Source organism: Platalea leucorodia, assembly GCF_965183815.1.
Source record: "Platalea leucorodia genome assembly, chromosome: 6".
NCBI lineage: Eukaryota > Metazoa > Chordata > Aves > Pelecaniformes > Threskiornithidae > Platalea > Platalea leucorodia.
The window spans coordinates 2,959,638-2,977,321 of record NC_138828.1 but is presented as its reverse complement, the minus strand read 5'-3'; the positions used below and the strand labels follow the sequence as shown (position 1 = coordinate 2,977,321).

The 17,684-nt window shown below is 43.4% G+C and overlaps 1 protein-coding gene across 1 annotated transcript in view; it reads right to left on the bottom strand.

Moving 5' to 3' along the window:
* Positions 1-17,684, bottom strand: part of FRAS1 (Fraser extracellular matrix complex subunit 1) — a gene marked incomplete at its 5' end in the record, with an annotated part of 172,214 nt that overhangs the window by 40,429 nt on the left and 114,101 nt on the right. The window contains 6 exons of the mRNA XM_082315032.1: positions 411-527; positions 3,415-3,593; positions 7,401-7,554; positions 12,421-12,747; positions 15,689-15,773; positions 16,909-17,179. Of these exons, the coding sequence (XP_082171158.1) occupies positions 411-527; positions 3,415-3,593; positions 7,401-7,554; positions 12,421-12,747; positions 15,689-15,773; positions 16,909-17,179 (1,133 nt within the window). The remainder of the gene's footprint in view (positions 1-410; positions 528-3,414; positions 3,594-7,400; positions 7,555-12,420; positions 12,748-15,688; positions 15,774-16,908; positions 17,180-17,684) is intronic.

The window sequence follows — 17,684 nt, the reverse complement described above, 5'->3', positions numbered from 1 at the left end:
CTCTTGCCATTCCTGCTGGCTTTTCAGAAAAGGGTAAGAATTCCATAAAAAGATGTTAACCATATTTTTTCTTCTCTCTCTCCCTCTCCTTTCCAGTCTATCCATTCATCACTTAATGCTGAGTTTTTCAACTTTTTATGGGTATTTCCACCCCCACCCTCCCATTCACTCTTCTAACCTGTCTTTTTTTTTTTTTTCCCCTTTCTGCTCCAGCTATCTATCTGGTGCATAGGCCCTGTTCCGTAGATTTAGTTCAATCTTTGAATCAAGCACAACAGCGCGGACAATAGCAAGTACAGGAATCAACACTCAGTGGCTACTGCTCTATGGGAGGCTCTGGTCGCTGTGCACTGCTCCAAGGAGAGCGGGAATACAGAAACCATCGGTCAGCGGTGTCGGTTCACACTTACAGCCATGTGCAAAGAGGAGCCGAGGGAAACCTGAGGTGCCCTGGGTGTCTGTGGGAGAACAGCGACGTTGAACACGTGGCTTTCCAAGCTGGTTTGTGGATTGGCAGAGCTGGACACCTGGGAAGGAAAGATCACATGAATGGATGCCTGACAGAGGACACCACTGCATTTCTAGACCAGTTTCATACTTTCCTTCGCCTCTCCTCCTCTTCTGGGAAGGCAAAGACACGCCTTTCCAGCAGACACCAACCCAAAGCATACACGAATGGTAGCTGATGGGAACTAAGGCCTTTAAATAGTAACCGGTTTCTCCATTATTGCCTGTCCAATCTAGAAATGGTTTACGTCTTTATTAACATTTAGAAAGACAGCTGTTTGTCAGCTCCCTAACTGCTATTCATTCCTGCTTCCCCCAGTCACTGCCATAGTTTTGCTGAATTCTGCTCCAGGTGTCTGTACAGCTTAGTGGAACTTTTCATCACAGGAACAGAAAAAATAATGGGTTTTTAAACCTTCCTCCCACCCTCAGAATAACCACCAGTTGTGCTGACAAGGTGAAAATAACTGGTCTTTTAATAATGGTACTGCCTTGGCAGTGACTCCCTGTGATCCCAACATCTTCCAAGACAGGCTGCGCTCGTGTTTCACAGAGACCCATAAAAATTTTCCATACAACACTGTAACACCAAAATTAAGTCAACAGTATCCAACTCATAATAGCAAACCTGCAGTAATGACATATAAAGCAAATAATCTGTAAAAATTCAAAGGACCAAAACCATCCCCTAGAGATAAGCCTACAAATGTTCCCAGCCATCCCAAGATAAGGCAAGCACCCAGAGAAATACAGCCCCCTTCTATGCTAGATTCCGTTATGGCTTTATCTTTCAGCAGGGATGGAAGTCCGCACTTGAATTCAATAGAGCACTTCATGAGCAAGAACGGACTTCAGCACAAGCTTCATTTCAAGCAAATGCACAAAAATGCATAAAAATGCATGCTCTGCTGAAAGGAATGACATTATTTTAGCCATCTGCTGGACCTGTTCTGAGTTGCTGTCATCTGAATGGTAATTGCCAAAGTACTGATGAAAACAACGTGTCGGCCCTTTCTGAGATGCCCCAACCCACAGCTCAGGACTCAGACAGATGTGTTATGGTCTCCTGATGCGACCCAGGCAATCGCGGCTTCCCTTCTCAGTAGGGCTCTCCATACAATTATTGCTACCGCTCCAAGATACTAAAACCAAACATTTAACTCATGCAAAATGCGTACTCTATAAGAGGAATGTAGCAATTAAGCTAAAGATTAGCTTGTTCAACATTGACACTCACAAATTCCTCATTATCACTTATGTTAATTACTTTAGAAATTACCTTAATTGCCTCTCCTGTGCTACAGTAATAGCTTGCAATAGCTTCTGACTTGTAAACCAGATGTAACAAATACTGCATGCAAGTGTTCACGTACGCTTAGCATTATGGGAGGCTGTTAAACCTTCCAAGCAAACAGCAAGGACCTGTCTGAGGAATTTTATGGCCGTTAAACCTGTGGGGAGGTGGGATTTATTTTAGTATTACATCTGCTGGGGAGTACTTGTAACTTTTTGCCTGTTTGCAAGAAGTAGTACTCTATAGCAAAAATTAAATTATTAGCTTATGGACTGAGGAAAGTAGGAGGGTCGCTTGGTTTTGGGGCTTGCAAAACAAACCATTTAAAAAAAAAAGCAATCGAACACTTTGCACTTGGAGTAAATATTACAGGTCTTATGAGAGGGCACTGTATTTGCCATGCAGAACCAAGGGGTCAAACCTCCTATCCGAACTGCAAACGGGGCATCAAAACGGCCAGGATATGAGCTGCAGTAACACACCTTGCATGGGGAAGTCCTTTCACAGAGGTCTGGATCGCAGGGGTGCCTTAGGAGAGCGTGGGCCAGAGGACCTTTGTATGGGTCTCCTCGTGTAGATTGGGCACCCAGCTGGAGGATCTCTAGGACAGCCAAACGCATGGCTATCCGGAGCCACCTCCCCACTTTTCCCTTGCCCCCTGGAACCAGCCTCATCTCAAAGAAGGCTGGGGGAAAGGAGGCTGCAGGCTACAAGAAAGGTGTGAGTTACCTTCTCTGTTACTTCCTTTGTTACCTTGTCTAAGGATTGCCAGGCAAAAACCATCTCCTGTTCCTATTTCTTCCCCAAAAGCAACCCCAAGTACATCAGTAGGGTGTCCCCAGGGGACAATCCTACCCCACAGGCAAAAGGCCAGCAGAGAAGGGATCACTGTCACAGCAAGAATCAGGCTCTGGACACACTGTCATGCTGATGGGATGTCAGAAGCCTGCTAGTTTCATCCTGTGGCAGTTTTAAGTGCAGATCTGTTTGCCTGTTCCCCCTGGGGACTCTTGACCTCAGAGAGCTTTCCTGCTTAGACAAGCTAGCAGGCACTAGGACAACGTCATTGCTTTTCTACAAAACCCTTTCCTCTCTGAGATGGAATTGTTCTACAGAAAATCAGGCCAGCTATTAGTTTAATAGCTTAAATGTTAGATGCTACTTGAAAGACAACTTTCTCTGGATTTGCAATATGGCCTGTGATTTGACATCCAGAAGGTTAATGCCATTGCATGCGGCTCAGCACTGTGGGTAGCTGGCTGGCTGGCTGGCTCCGCTGCCACAGATTAAAACCTGGGGATCCGCAAGCAGCAAAAGCTCTCTTGTGCATCAACAGGAGTCTCCCACGAGTACAATGAGTTGCATTCACCCTGACACATAAGCACACGCATATTCATCTACAGGCAAGCAACACGCCTACATACACATAAGTCTGTATGTAAATACAAATGTATGTTTACACGCATATTTGTGTGTGCTCGCATGTATTCATGTATGTGTAGCTATTAAAACTTTGGGTCACAAGGTACGGGGAATGGCAGACTGAGTAATCTCAGAGAAAAATGCCAGCAGAACTGCTGTGTGACCCTCCCCGTGAATATGATGAGGAGTACCTGGAATTGGAAGGAGTCGCTGTCTACTTCAGATCCAGAGTGCCTGTACCACACAACGCCTTCGTTGATGTCCCGCTGGGTAAACGAGGTCGTAGGTGAGGCTGCTCTTCCATCAGGCAAAAGCTGCCAGGAGGCTGCTGGGCCATCTGCCGGCATTGGGACCAGAAGCACCACTTCACCTGGGAAAAGCAAAGAAAAATGGTCAGGGCACAACTTGTGAGAAAACAAGGAGGAACAGATGCCTTTTCACGAACTAATGTGCATTCAAGACAAATGTCCACCCGGTCTTAGTTTTTTTCCATCTAGTGTGACTAACAGAAATAGCAGTAGATCTCCTAAAAACTACTAATGGACTTAGCAACATCCCACTGACATAGGGAAATTTTATCTCCTGTTTTGGCAAAGGGCAGATCAAGTAACGCGTGCAAGTACACGGAAGAAATACACAGCCAAGCAAAGAACAGGATCTCCAACTTTAAACACCCAAAATGTCGTTCTGCCCACTGACCAGCCCATTTCAACCTTGAAGTGTGCCCATTTGATAAACTGAGCAGAAAAACAGACGCAAAGGACATGTCTCACTTTCTGCAGCTCCTGTGAAGGGACAAGAGAGAAGTGAGACATAATCAGGGTTAAAAAGCATTGCAGCAGACTATCCATCTTCCCCTCAAGGGTACGACTTAAGTATCAGAATACAGCATACTAATTTTTTCAAGGTCAGCTCTTTTCTAGCTCTTTTGGGTACTTATTATGCCAGAAAGTATACTCAACCGACTTCTGAACAGAAATCTTCAACTGAAAAAGAGCTCTTGAACAGATGTAGCAAAGGACCTCTGTATCATAGCCCGTATAGAAAGTCTGCATGCCCTGGTTTGTAGCTCTTACTCCAAAGAGTATGTAGCTTTTATATCTCTAACATCCAGCTTATTTCTGATTTTTTGTATTAGAAATGGATTCTCAGCTGGCCTGAAACATCGCTGGCTTCATTGTAGATACGACAGAGAAGAGCAGGATGGGGGCATGTCCCACTGGTTGTCAGCTTTCCTCACAGATGCCTGCAAGGGTTGGATTTTGATGTCACTACTCATGTTCAATAGACTTTAATCCAAAACCATCATTCTAATAAAATTACTCAAAGAACCAAGTGCTACCCACCAAGAGAAGGGTATCAAAACCTTGGTCATCAATTTCATTCATGTGAACATTTTTCCTAACCACACGCACAAACGAAATTAAAACCTGACAAAGAGCTATAGTATCAAAATAAATGGCATATTTTTCTATTCCACAATGTAATTTACTTGTTTTGGAGTTAACACGTAATCTGTGAAAAAATTATACATTTCCCCTATCTTTACTATTCTTGACTATATATATAATTTAGCTGCCCTTTAAATGGATTGTTAGTTGCATATTGTGCTTTTCTACCAGTCTTTGAAAGTATCCCTCGCGGCTACCAATTCAGAAGCCACATATATTATAAATCACTTCTACTCTCCTTACAGCATTAATCATTCTGTTATGCAAAATACCCATCATAAGCTCTCCCAGTTCATTTCCCAAAACCACCCTCAAACAGTCAGTGTAATAAAAAAATAATTCAGCAAGCTGAAATATCACACTTCCATTTTATCATCAAACTCTATGCTAATATTCCCTTATCAGCGCTCTAATTACATTCCCAATCTGATGCTTTTGCTCATGGGAGTTCACCACCTTAATCTTTCGTGTGATTTCTAAAGATGTTAATCACATCGCCAAAGGAGCTGGGGCCTGCAAGCTGTTTATCCTTCCCAAAGTAAGAGAAGAAACAATCAGAACATACAGCTGCTTTAAGCAAGATGTATGTCTGTGCGTCTTCTTATAAATTAATATTTAACGCAATCAGAAGGAACAACTCTGTGATGTTTACTTATATAGTTTATGATTACCATTTTGTTTGAAACATCTTTTTTTTTAAATAGAAAAGCAGCTGTCGGTAGGTTACACACTTGACTGTACAACTTGTGCACACTCGGGGAATTAATTTCCAGAGCTGTCTAGAGGATTCAGGCGCTGCGGTCTCATTCATTTTAAGAAGAGTGCGCACATTTGCATCACTTTTCATCGGCTTGAGAAATTTCATCCTCTAAGAATCTATGTCGCATGGAGCAGCTCGGGGTATAACAGTACCTACTCGTATAGAAGTCAGTATTCTTTCCATGTAACAGAGCTGTATTGAGGCATCCTGTGTGCCGGGAGGAGAGCCAGGGAAGCCACTGGATCTATTTCTAGGGACAAAACAGGAGGTCCAGCATAAAGAGATCCTGAGAAAGATGAACCGCTTCCCAGTGCCCAGTTGCACAGAACCAAATCAAGCCCTGCAGAAGGAGGCGATCTGGACAGAGATCCTCCTTCCCTAATTGTACCTCTTTGGTTTGGTTTCAGAGTCTTGAAATAAAGGGCAATGAGCCTTCTTCGTCTGCGCACTTGCGCTACAGAAATGTAGCCCATTATTCTAAAGTGGTTTTCTTTCCTATCTAAATATCAAATGATGTGTTTTCTACAGGTATGAATATCTTTTCCATTACTCAAATACTAAGATAGGCAGATAAGCCCTCCTTGATTAAGGACACATTTTCTACATTTCTCTGTCTTAATTTTCCCCTCCCTTTCTGTGAAATTGTATTTTAGATAAAACTTTGAAGTTCATTGATTTCTACCGCCTATTCCTCACCTGCAGCTACAAACCCATTTGTGTTACTGCAAGTAATTACAGTAGAGATAATTATGATGATACAAACACAGGATTATAAATTTTGGTTAGGGTTAGGCAGCAGGAGACAAGCTCCTCAGGGAAAAATTCTTGTTTTCATGTAAATGCTTATTAAAAACGAGAAGACAGTCCTTCATCTGCAGAAAACTAAAGGGGGAATACAAATTAATTACTTCTCTTCTAAATTGCAAAAATAACATAATCTATGTTTTCATCAGGTACCAACAGCTGTTACGGAAACCAGCCTATCCTTACAGCAAAAGGCAAAAAAACCAGCACTGATGTTGCTAAAGGGATCTTCTAATTTTATCCGGCTCGGCAAATTAAAAGCAATGATATCATTTCATAGAAGTGCAAAATATATTATTTAAAGACATGGTTCTAGTGAAGAAAACGGTGGTGCTGAGCAGGAAAAGAACATTCTTATTTTCTGTCCATATTTCCTTTCCCTCCACATATGATGTCTTCTCTTTGCCACCCAGTTTCTCTCAGTTTGTATCTCTGCCACAAATCCCAGTACCTTCCACACTCCTCCTTGGCCTGGGTCCAGAAGATATTCTATAAGCTGCAGTCCTACGCATGGCGTTGCTTGTGAAAACTGTTACTCTGAGAGATGAGATCAGAGTCTCTCAAAAGGAATTTGGAGACAAGAATTATATACGGATGCAAATGTCACCAATTTCTGTTTGAGTCAATAACCCCTTCCATTAGCACAAATTAAATTAAATGTCATGGAATTTAGGGAGTTCTCCAATTCTTCACGGTAAACTTTTGCTCAGCAGTTTCTAGAGGCTGATATTACTCTATGCTTCTCCTAAACCAGACATTCATTGTCGAATATTATCTTCTGGCAGTGAGATTCTGCTCTCACAAGGCTGTAAATCCACCAGAATTTAACTACCACTAGAGAAACACAGCTGCAGAAGTTCAGATTACTAGGCAGAACAATAGTCCTTCATTACTTTGCACGTCCATTTGAATTGGAAAAAGATGAGGTCATCAGCACTTATTCAGCATAGTATTATAAGGAAATATTCCCTCAGATGCTATTTGTTGTAGGCAAAATACCATGGAAGAATCACATTCCCATGGGCCTGTGAAGAACACCCTTTTCCCCAGAAGTAACCAGAACCGAACACTTTTATTTAGCGGATGGACACCTTGGGGCAGGTGGGGTGAAAAGCAACGCCCTACAGCTGTTTTTTGACAAAACAACTCCAAAGGTATTTACCATGTCTTGGCTGGTCCTTGAGGATGGTGTAGGTTATCTCGGAGTCACGGGCACCGGGCAGCTCGGCGTGCAGAATCGTCTTGGAGATCTGTAGCATGCCTCCCTGGGGCACCCAGACCAGGGAATTTGTCACCAGCTGAGGGCTTCTGCTATTCTGCATGCAGGGGGACAGCAGAAAAAGGCTTAACTGAATGTCAGCAATGTTGCGCTGATGGAAACAGATTGTCAAGCGAAAAGGATCAAGGAGAGCATTTTGGCATTTCTAATGCATTCAACCCTGGTTGTCTGCTTCAAGAAATGGTTGTGCATCCTTCACCTATATCCCTCAGACCCAATTCTCACCCTGTAGAACTGACCTTGTCCTCCAACGTTTCTAATTTCCCGACCATAAACCTTCTTCACCTCAGTCTCCCTCCGTAATTCTGTCTTTTACCACCATCCTCATTCTGTCGCCGCTTGACTTTTGACAGGTCTTGACAGAATTGATCTCCACGGCACAGTGGAAAACTCACTACTATCAACATCTGGAAAAAAAAGTATCAGTCTACTACACTACTTTGATCGGATCCACATTTTCTCTCACGTCTCTTCATTTTATTTCTAAAAATACACACCCTTCAAGGGTACTTATAGAACAACAGCTTCTTACCCATTCAAAAGTATCTCTCTACGGCACCTCCACTATCTTTACCCACATCTATAACTGTTATCACCTCTCCATGAGCAAACCCAGGTTCAAGATCAACCTCAGGCTTTTCTACAAGATGGGGGAAAACTGACCTTAAGGGTAGGCAAATGCTAGTGATGAATTTTGGCAGGAACATGAACTATGACAGTTTTCCATCCTTTGCTTGAACAGAAGCAGTTTAACATTCAGAAATGAGATACGCAAATTTCACTTAGTAACTACTGCACCAAATCCACATTGCATTTTTTGCTCAGTTAGAACTGTAGGAAGACTTTCAGATCAAATATCTTCTCTCTGTGTGGGGACTTACACCCATGCTCAAGTCATCTCCTAGCCGCTTTTGTAAAACTGAAGTCTGCCTGAGCATCCATCAAAGTCTTTTGCTACTTGGTGGGTTTTCTAACTTTCAAATTATTCCTGTGGCTTTTTTTCCAAATGAATATTTATCCAATATTCATACAAGATTCCTGAAATGTGGGTGTCAGGACTGGATGCACTACCATTTTCATATACTTCAGTAACGCTGCTCTGGCATTGAAGGACTACATTAGCCCTTTTTCCCTCTAAATTACTTTGTTAGCTCATGCTCTGTTGGACAGGCCACCAAAATCCCCATGACGTCTTCTGTGCCATGGTTCTCTCTTATAAGCCCAGTTGCTGTAAAAGTGACTTCTCTTCTTGATTTCTGCAGATTCACCTTGAAACTGGCTGTGGTGAACTGCATAATCAGTCAAAATCCTGACTGCTCCATATAAGCGATCATCTTCCTCCTCATTTACTACTCCACATAATCATGTGTCACCCCAAAGCTGACAAACGACTCATTACTGTGTTCTTCTGAATCTGCAACAGAGACAGTAGAGAGAGCTAAAAAGATGTTTGTGAAAAAGAATCACATTGAAGGATGATTTCCCTTCTCCATTTTGACGTGCCTGCTGAGCAACTTTCACCCATTTAATTTGTACTACGCTTATTTTGCACAGTGTTAATTTTTAAACGCTGCATGATCTTACATCGTGTCAAGAGTCTCCCAGCACAATGGTTGCTTTATTTCTTTAAAGAACAGCGAAGCAGAAAACCAGACCCTGTGCCGGCCAAGAGAACCGTGCCCATGTATATGATAACTTTCCTCTGACCTTATCGATTCGATCACATCATGACACACATAGGCCTAGCAAAGCATAACTCTGGAACAGGAGACAAACTAAAAAGGTCAGAAAAATCCCTGGATTTATTGTGTAAGGAGAGAAAAGAGAGACTAGCCACACTTCAAAGAATGACAGGCAAAATGCACTGTTTGAAAAGAAAATATTTCTAAGTGAACGCTGATTAAACACAAGGTCACGAATTTGCTATAAACATGGAACCCTCGGACTATTCGGTAACTAAATGACTGAATGTTCCTTCACTGGCCACATTAAACCAGTCCGGCATTTTGTAATACCATTTCCACCTGGCTTTGATGCTGCGATCCTGCTTGTTAATAAAAACACGTTCGTGAGACACCTCTTTTTGCTTGGCAATCGTTTTAAAAATATAATTAGCGACAAGCTGTTGTCTGATCCGAGTGCTCACCCTGTGCTCAGCAAAACAGCCAGAATCACATTAGATTTTGGGGTTTTTTTACTGATACCTGAGCACGCAGTTAGCAAACTGTGGGAATGAACTCACAGAACAGGAAAAGTGTTTTCAGAGAGCCCGGGGAGGCTACCATGCTCCCTGGTCCATGCTTCGGCTACCTGCTCCCAGGTAGGGCAAGATGCAGTGCCTTGCGCTTATCTTGGACACCTCCCTTAGCTGGATCTCCTCTAGAGGTCCAACACGCCCCTAAAATAAAAGTCTTATTCCTGCATTCCCCCTAGCCTCTCGAAAAAGAAAGGCTTCCATATCCCGTCAGCAATGGGCAGATGACATGTGGGTAGGTCTGACCTCCTCTGACTTACAGTACACAGCCTGCGATGGTATTTTCCGCGGCATAGGCTCCTTATTCCCCATTGGAGCACCACTGGTGGTGCTCTGCCAAAAACGAAGCACCAGCAGGTCTCAAGTTAACTTCACAGAAGCTGTAATTGTCAGAGAAGGTCAATAAAAATATACAGCAGTGCAAATCATTATTAAGAGCTCTCAAAATAGAGGCCAGCTGTTCAGACTGCAGTAGGTCAAATGAAGTGTGTGGATGGGGGCAAATAGGGCTAGCAGGCTGCTAGCAACCAAAGGGACTAAAAAAAGCACCTTGCAGAAAAGAAGGCACACCTGTTGTGAAGAAACAAAACCCTCCAATTCATAATACTTGGAAGGTTATGTTGTCCTTCATTTGTGTTTTCACACTTTCACCGCAGTGCTCCTATGAATTAGTGTCTAAGAATTATATCGCCTGAGCCCGCTGAAGAGGAATCCTAAAAACGTCCTTTCACACCAGGACTGACTATATAAAACCATCCGGCAGCACATTCTAACAAGCTCCGTGTACTTCGATAAGTAAAGTGGTTAAAAAAACCACACCTTGAACTCCCACACCTCCAGCCAGGGTCCTACCAGGCTCTTTAGCAATCTTTGGATGTAAATCAAGGGGAAAAAAAAAAAAAACCAAGCACCTTTGCGTGTGTGTCTCAACAGCACCTTTGCAGAAGAAAACCTTGCATGCGTTTCAGCTCCCAAGGCTACTCCACAACGATGATAATTAGGATGAGGCAGGAGCTGGGTACCTGCCAGCTCTACCCTCGTACTAAAAGCGGCTCTGCTCTCACCTCTGTCATCACCTTCATTCTTCTCTGTAGCCAAGTGCTGCACAGAGATGCTTGGAAAGATAATGAGAGACAAGGGAGCACAAAATTGTCTAATAAAAGAAACTATACTCAGCAATTCACCCTCACTGGTATTTACACGAACCTGCTTCATCAATAGCAAGAAAAATAAAATGTGTTACAAACAATGCAGGGTAGTGTCCAGGCATTTTTACAGTCCTGCTGATCTTATACAGGCTCCTTAGGGCCACGTAAGCGATCTGGGTAAAGAAACCACAGGCAGGGCTGCTCTTATTCCAGGAGTCTAATAACTCAGCCCCAGCCTTGAAAGCGACCCCTTTTTCACTCCCAGACTGATGTGTGAGTCACGTCACTAATTATCATTAATTACTACCGCAGCTTTAGGAGCACCCGCAGGGTCCAAACGGGATCAGTCCCTCCTCGTGCTAACCTCACAGCCGCACGTAGCACTTGTGGACCTTACTTAAAATTTTCATGCCCAGCTTGCTGTGAAAGGCATCTAATGCAGCAAAGAAGAGGACAAAAGAGGGATAATATCATCTCCTCCTAACTCCATTTCACAGAGTGGGAGCACTCAAAGATTGTGTAATTCTCAGATCCATACATAAAAAGACTGCAAACAGTGGACTTCTTCTCTGACAGCTCTATTTTTCATTACTCTTTCACATTAACTAAGGGATAAGGGAACTTTCAGCTTTTCTTCCTTCTGTTTTATTACAGTACCGCAATACCAGAACTGAAATGCTTGCAAGCACTTCAGCAACTTCATTTTTTTCAAGGCTCCACCACATATACTGTTATGTATTTCATGCCTTGTTTGGCTGGGGATTGCTTCATAAACAAATAGAAAAGCACAACTGATTCTAATTTTACTTCTGTAATCTCTATAAAATTTAATATAAAGTGCCACTTCACGTCCAAATACAGAAGAGACAAACAACCGTGAACTGCAATAAAACAACCGTGAACTGCAATAAAAGCAAGAAACAAAAATTAAAATTAAGAATTTTAATTTAATTAAATTAATTAAAATTAATAATTTCTGAATGTAGGTATCTGTGCCCTGCCCTTGGGGAAGTTATCAAACAGAAAGACGCATCAAGTGAAAGATTTCAGTGGAGCAACGCTGAGGGAAGAGCAGAGATCCTGACCTTGGGAGACACCGCCACCACCGAAATACCAGTGATACACTTACTACCCAAGTTGTTTAGTTCATGTGTGGTCCTTTTGTGTCTCCCGTCACAGTCCCATCGGCCCTCTCTCCCCACCATCCCCTCATTTTCTAATTCACTGCCCTTACCAGTGCAAAACTCTCACCTGCAACTCCAGAACATCTTTTTATCAAATAATTGTGGACTTTGAATTGTCAAAGGTGCACAATTTGAGCTGAACTGTTCCTGTCGCAAACCAAAAATTCAGGTGACCTCCAAAACTCAATCAATCCACTACTTTCTCCTGTCTCTGACCACAGCCTGTCGGTAATGCAGGATTAGTGACACCTCAGGGACACAGCGATACTTCTCCAGACTTCTAATTTGCTCGCGAGGGTTTATGTCACAGCACATACCTTGGGAGCAATCTTAACGTGGAACAGGATGTTCTGGAAGTGGTACCCGTCGTTCACTTGCAGAACAACTGCGTCATCCTGGGTGTCAGAGCCATCGTGAGCGTAACGCAGAAGTCCGTCGGCAAGGTCATCCAGGTGGAACATGTGGACTGCAGAAGCCGAGTCTCCAGGAGGTTTGATCAGTCGCCCGTGACGTGGAGGCTCTAAAACCATCAGCACAACGTCCTGAGGGTTGTCACTGTCTCTTACACCAAGCAACAGTTCTGTTATAGTTCCAGTTTTCCCTCTGCGGACAAGGAGGGCCTCGTTTCTGAACACATATGGGGCCTGAAACACAAAAACAGCTCTTAGGTGTTTGCTAAACCTTAGCAATTTGATCACGATCAAAGTCCGGAATGAAAAATGTGCGGTTGAGGAAATTAGCTCACTGCATCCCTGGAAACCTCCTATTTCTAAGCAGCAGAGACTCACTCTGCACACTTTCACCCCCAGTGGGCAGATCTAAGAGTATCTAGTATTTTAGACTGATTTAGTTACATTAAAAGAAGATTCTCATGCCACAGCAAGCTTAGGAAAGGAAAAAAACTTAGGACATTTATTTAGAAAGCAATTTAGTTTTCAGCTAGAGCCTGTATTCCCTTTGCTGTCTGCACGGATATGAGACAAGGGACACAGCTCTGCCTTATTACTATCCATGGAAATTCCAACTATTTTGGAAGCTCTACATGTTACGCGCATGGCCGCAGGCCCAACTGGAACGCGGGCACCTCAGATGCTGAAGATTTAGATCTGTGAATAATCAGTTCGGGGTGGGCTGGGGATGGAGACACACATTATCGCTGTGTATAACCTACAGCTTCGACAACTTAGACATCTTCCAGAGCACTGATGCTTGAGAGTAAGACCCCACACAACCTGTGTGCCCAGGTTATCGGTTTAAAATGAGCTGCGGAGAGGATAAAAAAGGAAGCAAGGAAGAATGCCAGGAGAGGTAGAATAACCTACGCAGGATACTAATAGCAATGAGCCGAGAGGCAGAAGCTTGAATTAATGCTTCTAAGTAGAAATGCGTCAATCAAGTAACACCGAAGGACGTGCTTTTGCTTGTCTCGAGCTGCTAAAGTCCCTCTCAAAGACAGCAAAACTGGGTGTCGTCAGCATCATTATTTATTTATTTTCAAAGACTCCACACAGCCTTATTCATCCTAGGACGAAGATCAGCTAGAGTCCACATTTCTGCTGGTTTAAATTAGTTCCCTAGTTCTTTGTCGTCAAGGAAGTTTAAATCTGCAGTCTCTATTGATCCCAATAAACATCATTTGCCATCAGTAATACCTGGCCTCGGGAGGGGGGTGGTCCCGCAGAGACAAAGTCAAAGCCCTGGGAACATTCAGCAGAGAGCTAACTTCTGTCATCTCACCTCCTTATCAGGCTTATTGAGGATCGGCAGGCAAAATCCCTATTATTAAACCTCACTTATGTATTCTGGGGCAGCGACTGCAACTCTTACTTAGGTGAATGTCCCACTGAGGTAAACAAGAGATTAGACTGAGCAAAGATTTCAGCACCAGCCAGAATCAATATACACGCAACAGGATCAAAATCCACAGTTTGTCTCACACTAAAGGACAAACTACAACACTTCTAATTTCCAGAAGTTAGGGAATGACTAATATGGAATACAATGATTAAAAGCAACAAAGTGCAATTAAAAATAATGAAAATTCCTAACCCTGAAGCTACCACCTCTCTAGGACCCCAAACCGGAAAAAATCCAAGCAGCGCAAAGTCTCAAGATTGTCAGAGAACCACAGAAATTGTGCATCTCAGGAAGAGTTGTTTCCTATAAGGAACACGAGATACATTAAATTGGAGACCCCCCGCAGGCCCCCAGCATGGTATGTAGTGAGCAAGTCAGCAGCTCACCATGTTTTTGAGTTGCTGGCTACATCCTACTACACTCAGCACGAAGCACAGAAGAGCACCAGCACCTTCAGACACAAACCCATCCACCACCGCAAGGGTTAAAAGAAATTAATTTCTTCAATTACTCATTGTGAGGGTGGACGCTGAGTCAGGCTTGTAGGCAGGAAGGAGTCAGCACTAAAAGAGAAAGGATGATAGCCAGATTTCCAGCTACAGTTTTAGCAAGCCATCTAATGCCCCTCTGAGGATGTAAATGGGCCTTAAGAGTAGCAGACTCTCATTGGACGTTCAAGTTTCTTTACACTGCTAGAATATGCCAAGTAGCCACAACAGCTTCAGTTCAAGCAAAGCTATCTGATAGAGCTTTCAACTAGACATTTTGACTATGGAAAAAGCTCAGTGCGAGCTGCAATGCCTCCCTGGAAAATTGGACCTCATTCAAGTTGAGTCCATGGTGAACTCGCTGCCAGCAGGACCAGGAGCAAGCGGGAAAATGGGCCGGGCAGCTCCAGCACATCCACTGCCCTCGCAGCAGCGTCAGAGGAACACCTGCAGCTTGAGCGGGAATCAAAGCCTGTCCGGAGGGATGTGATGATATGACCTACTGATAGGCTGAGCTTGGCACACGCAGCTAGGCTGGGCTTGAACAGCTCCTCCTTTCTGTAATGCTGTGCCCTCCCCCTTCATGTTTATCTTGCGCGTCTCTTCATACCTTGCCTTTTAGAGAGCCTACCCTTAGAGGAGTCACAAATGTACTGCCTGTACACCACCTCTTGGGTGACGCCCCTCCATGACAATGTGCTACGGACTTTAAATAACAGTAATATGAGAGACGTGGACACTTAACAGTACCATCAACTTGCCTAGAAGTGGTGAGCAGTTTAGGAAACACACTTTAAATAGCTCATGCTGACTTAATTCCCAACTGTCCTAGAAGAGAGCATTTAAGTAAATGCTCTTGACCGTCAAAGCATCCCTACCATAGGGATCAATCATCGTTCAATTGCCCTGCAGTAAGAGACTGAACTAGACCATCTGCGGATCCAAAGAATAATTTAAACAGTAGGGACTCCTTAGCCCTCACTGATAATTGCTCTATGATTGCACAGCTACAATTCCCTGCACAAGCAAAATTACATGGGCCAGCTTCTTCAGTCACTTACCCCAACTCCAGTTCTTCCACAGGACTCCTGGCTGCCTCTCAACTAAGTGAGAGTTGAGTCTAATTTGCCTGACCTGAACTCCGGCTTAACTTCTGCCCAGCTCCTTTGTTATCACTGCAAGAAACCAGGGCTCCAAACGGTACAAAATTTGTGGTTGTTTCCAAGCTTTGTTACATTACCTGTGTTGAAAATGCTTGAATGTTGACCACTGTAGAATGGGAGAAGAACTGTTGATCGCTGACCTTCAAGGAAAACTGTCCTTTCCTAAACAAGTCCCCAACAAGCCAAAATACAGGATAATATAAATTAATGAAGTGCTCTTGCAGGACTCAATAACGATAAAAACATAATATATTCAGTAAAAATGACTAGCTTAGTGACAGAAGCTTCAGCTCAAGTTTTTTTAATTATGTTTTTATAGTATTTTTTCTGAAGATTCACAACAGTCACAACATGTAATAAAAAACCTTTAACTATGTAATAATATACCCTCATTTCCCTTTAACTAACGTTACCCACATAGGATGGCATCTCCAAGATAAAGTACCGATTCTAAATGTCAGCTACTTGCTGCTAAAGAAAAATGTCACTTATCTGGCTTCGGAACAGAAGCTCCCGCTTTTCAGCATTTTTGCTTCCTATTTACTTTTCAATAATGCCACCCAGTAACCTTGAACATAAAGTAGCTATGTTTCTCAAGACAAGATCCTGACATTTCATTGCGACTACCAGGCAGACAAAAAAAAAGCATGATACAGAAGCACATGCCTTAAGTCTAGTGAACATGAGCTAACCCTTGGCATCAGAAGGACACCCTGAAAGTCTTACTGAAAACAATGGATCGAAGAACACCCTAATATATACAGGCAGAAATTTAGAACAATTCCACCGGTATCAGCCTAGTCCCAAGGCTTTACGGTGATGTAAATCAAGTGTGAAACTTGGCAGGATGACTGGCTTATTGCCTGGCAGCAGGAAAAATCTGCTTCCTTGCAACATGCTTGCAGTGTGAGCATTGCCAGCTACTAATCACCGCTAATTATCCCAGGACACTAACAGAGCTCATTGCAGGCAAAGAAGTAATGGCTGAATGCAGATTCTGCTGCAGAGCATAGCGGTGACGTCATTTGAGCATCTTCCTGGGAGCATCAAGAAATTGTTGTAAGAACCAGACTAATATGCCAGTTTTAAACCCACAGCAGAGTACCCTGAAGTTGAGACAGACTCCTGCACCCCCAAAGCACAACAGGTTTGGTAGCTGGGTCACAGTGACTTCTTAGACCATAAATAGAGAAGTTTTGCACCGTCATTTATACTATGGTACAGTATAAGTACGTTGGTAATATTGGTAAGATACGTCAATTATTGTTAACTCTGAAAGAAGTGTCAACAGAGTCACCTGGATTTCTCTTTGCTGTGCACAAAGCGGACTCTCTTCTCCTTCACATCCTCGCAGCTGAAGCGGTCGCCTTTGCTCAGCTGCACGTCTGTCCCATTCACCACCATCACTAGCCTGCCGTTGGAGGGAGCGCTGTCGATACGGAACGAGAGCTGTCCTGTGTCACCATCCAGATCACGCACACCCAGTAAGGAGAGGTCGAGGGGCTTTACCCCACCAATTCCTACTGTGAGGGTACCGTTCACATGGAAGCTTGAGGGATGCTTGCTGGCTAAAAAGAAAGACGGGAGAAGTATTACCGAATGAATTTCAGCCATGGGCTGCGTTAGCATCTTGCCTGTCACTACCATCTCTTGGATAACAGACCAGACCCTTATAATGCCCTGTTCATTACTCACCTAGGTGGACAACCACCATCCCAAGAAGAACTGCCATCCATCCCAATCCCCACTATGATTTTGAGAGGCTTCGGCAAGTCACTTCCCATCTTCAGTTCCCCATCACAAAACTCAAAGCCAACATACACTGGCCTGCCCTGCAGAGGGACTAGTAAATCTTCATTTAGAACAAAGAAAACTAAGTACTACAGTTGATGTAGCAAGGGATTTCCCCCAAGATATTTTCTCATTTGTTTTATGTTGATGATAAATGATGCTGCGATTGGCCAGACGTGCCTCCACACCTAACTAGGTAACTTCACTTGGAAAACCACGCACATGCACATTTTATGAAACAAAGAAGTTGGAGAAAAATAGCCGCCAACTTTTAACAGTCGA